This window comes from Erithacus rubecula, assembly GCF_903797595.1.
Source record: "Erithacus rubecula genome assembly, contig: scaffold_1131_arrow_ctg1, whole genome shotgun sequence".
In the NCBI taxonomy this organism is placed as follows: domain Eukaryota; kingdom Metazoa; phylum Chordata; class Aves; order Passeriformes; family Muscicapidae; genus Erithacus; species Erithacus rubecula.
The window spans coordinates 146-6365 of record NW_027636277.1 but is presented as its reverse complement, the minus strand read 5'-3'; the positions used below and the strand labels follow the sequence as shown (position 1 = coordinate 6365).

The 6220-nt window shown below is 69.2% G+C and overlaps 1 protein-coding gene across 1 annotated transcript; it reads right to left on the bottom strand.

The window, feature by feature from the left end:
• Window positions 1-3338: 3338 nt before the first annotated feature.
• On the bottom strand, window positions 3339-5402 carry LOC306815279 (uncharacterized protein; the record flags this gene model as incomplete). Its single annotated transcript, XM_079331865.1, has 3 exons — window positions 3339-3466; window positions 4440-4585; window positions 5331-5402. Coding segments are annotated over 3 exons (333 nt in total), but the record flags the coding sequence as incomplete, so codon positions are not given.
• Between the last annotated feature and the right edge of the window lie 818 nt (window positions 5403-6220).

Genomic DNA, 6220 nt, shown 5'->3' with positions numbered 1-6220 from the left:
AATTCACGAGTCTCACACACACCCCCAGCCCAAATTCACGGCTCCCCCTGCACCCCCAGCCCCAATTCACGGCACCCCCAGCCCCAATTCACGGCTCCCCCTGCACCCCCAGCCCCAATTCACGGGTCTCACACACACCCCCAGCCCCAATTCACGGCTCCCCTGCTCCCCCCGCCCCAATTCACGGCACCCCCAGCCCCAATTCACGGGTCTCACACACCCCCAGCCCCAATTCACGGCACCCCCAGCCCCAATTCACGGGTCTCACACACCCCCAGCCCCAATTCACGGCTCCCCCAGCCCCAATTCACGGCTCCCCCTGCACCCCCAGCCCCAATTCACGGCTCCCCCAGCCCCAATTCACGGCTCCTCACACACCCCCAGCCCCAATTCACGGCTCTCCCAGCCCCAATTCACGGCTCCCCCTGCACCCCCAGCCCCAATTCACGGCACCCCCTGCCCCAATTCACGGCACCCCCAGCCCCAATTCACGGCTCCCCCTGCACCCCCAGCCCCAATTCACGGGTCTCACACACACCCAGCCCCAATTCACGGCTCCCCCAGCCCCAATTCACGGCTCCCCCTGCACCCCCAGCCCCATTCCAGCTCCCCCCGGACCCGCCCGGGCCCCTCGCTGCTCCCTGGCCCCTCCCCGTGGGCGGGGCTTGGCCGCCCCCTCAGTCGCCATTGGCCGCCGCAGCCGCCGCTCAGGCGCAGCGCGCGCCGCCATTGGCCAGGACGCGCTGTCCCTCACGGGGGGCGGGGCGGGCGGAGCCGCCGCCCCACGAAAACTCGGGCAGAGTTGTGGGGGGAGGGGCCGGGCGGAGCTGCCGCCGCCCCCGGAGGTTCCCCCGCCGCCGCTCGGGCCGCGCCGCTCCCGCCGCGCCGCCGCCGCCGTTACCTGAGGGCGCCGGGCCGGCTCCGCGCGCTGGCGCCGCTCGCGCTGGGGCTCCCGCCGCCCCCCCCGCCCCGCGCGCCAGGCTCTCGCGAGAGCCGCGGGGCGGGAACGGAGCGGCCGCCAATGGGAAGCGCCGGGGGCGGGGCCTCAGCAATGAGGGGGCGGGGACAGAGTGGAATGCGGGCGTGGTTAGAGATAGGCCCCGCCCACAGGCCCCGCGCAACACGTGGGGAACGGGGACAAACCGGGAAACACCGGGAAACACCGGGAAACCGGGAAACACCGGGACAAACCGGGAAACCGGGAAACACCGGGAAACCGGGAAACACCGGGACAAACCGGGACAAACCGGGAAACACCGGGAAACACCGGGACAAACCGGGACAAACCGGGAAACCCCGGGACAAACCGGGACAAACCGGGACACACCGGGACAAACCGGGAAACAATGGGAAACACCGGGAAACACCGGGAAACCGGGACACACCGGGAAACCCCGGGAAACACCGGGAAACACCGGGAAACCGGGACACACCGGGACACACCGGGAAACACCGGGAAACACCGGGAAACCGGGACACACCGGGACACACCGGGAAACCGGGAAACCCCGGGAAACCGGGACACACCGGGACAAACCGGGAAACACCGGGAAACGGGGACACACCGGGACACACCGGGAAACACCGGGAAACACCGGGAAACCGGGAAACACCGGGAAACACCGGGAAACCGGGACACACCGGGAAACACTGGGAAACCGGGAAACACCGGGAAACCGGGAAACACCGGGAAACGGGGACACACCGGGACACACCGGGAAACACCGGGAAACCGGGGTAAAACCGGGACACACCGGGAAACCCCGGGAAACCGGGACACACCGGGACAAACCGGGAAACAATGGGAAACCGGGAAACCCCGGGAAACGGGGACACACCGGGAGACACCGGGAAACCGAGAAACCCCGGGAAACCGGGAAACACCGGGACAAACCGGGACACACCGGGAAACCCCGGGAAACCGGGACACACCGGGACACACCGGGAAACCGGGAAACCCCGGGAAACCGGGAAACACCGGGACAAACCGGGGCACACCGGGAAACCCCGGGAAACCGGGACACACCGGGAAACACCGGGAAACACCGGGAAACCGGGACACACCGGGAAACCCCGGGAAACACCGGGAAACACCGGGACAAACCGGGACACACCGGGAAACCGGGACACACCGGGAAACCGGGACACACCGGGACACACCGGGACAAACCGGGAAACCGGGACACACCGGGACACCGGGAAACACTGGGACACTCTGAGACCCCCGGGACACACCGGGAAATCCCCGGGACCGCCCGAATCGCAGCCACGGCCGGGCCGGACCCTGGGACACCCCAAATCCCGGCACGGATGGACTGTCCCAGACACCCCAAATCCCGGCACGGATGGACTGTCCCAGACACCCCAAATCCGGCACGGATGGACTGTCCCAGACACCCCAAATCCGGCACGGCCGGACTGTCCCCCCCATCTGGGACACCCCAAATCCCGGCACGGATGGACTGTCCCAGACACCCCAAATCCCGGCACAGCCGGCCTGTCCCAGACACCCCAAATCCCGGCACGGATGGACTGTCCCAGACACCCCAAATCCGGCACGGATGGACTGTCCCAGAGACCCCAAATCCGGGCACGGCCGGACTGTCCCAGACACCCCAAATCCGGGCACAGCCGGACTGTCCCAGAGACCCCAAATCCGGCACGGCCGGACTGTCCCAGACACCCCAAATCCCGGCACGGATGGACTGTCCCAGACACCCCAAATCCGGGCACGGATGGACTGTCCCAGAGACCCCAAATCCCGGCACGGCCGGACTGTCCCAGACACCCCAAATCCCGGCACGGATGGACTGTCCCAGACACCCCAAATCCGGGCATGGATGGACTGTCCCAGACACCCCAAATCCCGGCACGGCCGGACTGTCCCAGACACCCCAAATCCCGGCACGGATGGACTGTCCCAGAGACCCCAAATCCGGGCACAGCCGGACTGTCCCAGAGACCCCAAATCCGGGCACGGATGGACTGTCCCAGACACCCCAAATCCGGGCACGGATGGACTGTCCCAGACACCCCAAATCCGGGCACGGCCGGACTGTCCCAGACACCCCAAATCCGGGCACGGATGGACTGTCCCAGACACCCCAAATCCGGGCATGGATGGACTGTCCCCCCCATCTGGGACACCCCAAATCCGGGCATGGATGGACTGTCCCCCCCCATCTGGGACACCCCAAATCCCGGCACGGATGGACTGTCCCCCGGGGACAGCAGGGACACAGGCAGAGCTCAGGCTGTCACCAAACCGTCTTTATTGGCCGCTGGCCCCGCCCCGCCATTGGCCCCGCCCCTCTGCCGGCCCCGCCCCTCTGCCGGCCCCGCCCCTCCGGGTCACATGGCGAAGAGGATGAGGAAGGCCACCATGAGGCAGAAGAGCCCCATGGCCTCGGACAGGGCGAAGCCCAGGATGGCGTAGGAGAAGAGCTGCTGCTTGAGGGAGGGGTTCCTGCGGGGGGCACAGCCAGCCTGAGCCCCGCGCCCCCCTGAGACCCCCGTGCACCCCAGAGACCCCTGTGCCCCCCAGAGACCCCCTAGAGACCCCTGTGCCCCCAGAGACCCCGTGCCCCCCAGATGACCCCTGTGCCCCCAGAGGACCCCCGTGCACCCCAGAGACCCCCTAGAGACCCCTGTGCCCCCCAGAGACCCCGTGCCCCCAGAGACCCCTGTGCCCCCCAGAGACCCCCGTGCACCCCAGAGACCCCCTAGAGACCCCTGTGCCCCCCCAGAGACCCCCGTGCACCCCAGAGACCCCTGTGCCCCCCAGAGACCCCCTAGAGACCCCTGTGCCCCCCAGAGACCCCGCGCCCCCCAGAGACCCCTGTGCCCCCCAGAGACCCCCGTGCACCCGAGACCCCCGTGCCCCCCAGAGCCCCTGTGCCCCCAGAGACCCCTGTGCCCCCAGAGACCCCCCGTGCCCCCCCAGAGACCCCTGTGCCCCCCAGAGACCCCCGTGCCCCCCAGAGGACCCTGTGCCCACCAGAGACCCCCGTGCACCGAGACCCCCGTGCCCCCAGAGACCCCTGTGCCCCCAGAGACCCCCGTGCCACCCCAGAGACCCCCTAGAGACCCCTGTGCCCCGCAGAGACCCCCGTGCCCCCCAGAGACCCTGTGCACCCCAGAGACCCCTGGCCCCCTGTGCCCCCCCCAGAGACCCCCGTGCACCCCAGAGACCCCCCCAGAGACCCCCGTGCCCCCCCCAGAGACCCCCGTGACCCCCAGAGACCCTTGTGCCCCCTGTGCCCCCCCAGAGACCCACCCCCGTGCCCACCAGAGACCCCTGTCCCCCCGTCCCCCCTGTCCCTGTCCCTGTCCCCCTGTCCCTGTCCCTTTCCCCCTGTCCCTGTCCCCGTCCCTGTCCCCTTTCCCCCTGTCCCTGTCCCTGTCCCTGTCCCTGTCCCCCCGTGCCCCCCGCCCCTCACCGGGCGTATCCGATGATGAGGCTCCCGAACACGGTTCCGATCCCCGCCCCCGATCCCGCCACGCCCACGGTGGCGGCGCCGGCCCCGATGAACTTGGCGGCCGTGTCGATGTCACACAGGGCGGGGCTGCTGTGCAGGGCGGGGACCTGGGGACAGGGCGGGCTCAGGTCACCTGGGCCACTGCCCAGGACACGCCCTGCCCCGCCCACCCTGCCCCCGCCCTGCCCAGGTGTGCTCCTTACCTGCCCCACCCTGCCCTGCCCAGGTGTGCTCCTTACCTGCCCCGCCCTGCCCAGGTGTGCTCCTTACCTGCCCCACCCCGCCCTGCCCAGGTGTGCTCCTTACCTGCCCCACCCTGCCCCGCCCTGCCCAGGTGTGCTCCTTACCTGCCCCGCCCTGCCCTGCCCCGCCCAGGTGTGCTCCTTACCTGCCCCGCCCTGCCCAGGTGTGCTCCTTACCTGCCCTGCCCTGCCCTGCCCAGGTGTGCTCCTTACCTGCCCCGCCCTGCCCTGCCCCGCCCAGGTGTGCTCCTTACCTGCCCCGCCCTGCCCAGGTGTGCCCCTTACCTGCCCCACCCTGCCCCGCCCTGCCCAGGTGTGCTCCTTACCTGCCCCACCCTGCCCAGGTGTGCTCCTTACCTGCCCCGCCCTGCCCCGCCCTGCCCAGGTGTGCTCCTTACCTGCCCCACCCTGCCCCGCCCTGCCCAGGTGTGCTCCTTACCTGCCCTGCCCTGCCCCGCCCAGGTGTGCTCCTTACCTGCCCTGCCCCGCCCTGCCCAGGTGTGCTCCTGCCCTGCCCCCGCCCTGCCCAGGTGTGCTCCTTACCTGCCCCGCCCTGCCCAGGTGTGCTCCTTACCTGCCCTGCCCCGCCCTGCCCAGGTGTGCTCCTTACCTGTCCTGGCCGCGCCTCCGCGCCGCACAGCGCCGGCAGGGGTGGGGACAGCAGCCGCGGGCTCCTCCTCACCTGGGGGACACAGCGGGTCACCTGGGAACACAGAGACCCCCAGGGACACAGAGACCCCCAGGGACACCCCCAGGGTCACTGGGTCACTCTCGGGCACGCTCAGCCCCTCGGGGCAAGGGACAGGGACAGGGACAGGGACAGGGATAAGGGACAGGGACAGGGACAGGGACAGGGATAAGGGACAGGGACAGGGACAGGGACAGGGACAGGGATAAGGGACAGGGACAGGGACAGGGACAGGGACAGGGACAGGGATAAGGGACAGGGACAGGGACAGGGATAAGGGACAGGGACAGGGACAGGGATAAGGGGCAGGGACAGGGACAGGGACAGGGCCAGGGCCAGGGACAGGGACAGGGACAGGGATAAGGGACAGGGACAGGGGCAGGGACAGGGACAGGGACAGGGACAGGGATAAGGGACAGGGACAGGGGCAGGGACAGGGACAGGGACAGGGACAGTGACAGGGACAGGGACAGGGATGGGACAGGGACAGGGGCAGGGACAGGGACAGGGATGGGACAGGGACAGGGGCAGGGACAGGGACAGGGACAGGGACAGGGATAAGGGACAGGGACAGGGACAGTGACAGGGACAGGGACAGGGATGGGACAGGGATAAGGGGCAGGGACAGGGACAGGGACAGGGACAGGGACAGGGACAGGGGCAGGGACAGGGATAAGGGACAGGGACAGGGATAAGGGACAGGGACAGGGACAGGGACAGGGATAAGGGACAGGGACAGGGACAGGGACAGGGATAAGGGACAGGGATAAGGGACAGGGACAGGGACAGGGACAGGGATAAGGGACAGGGGA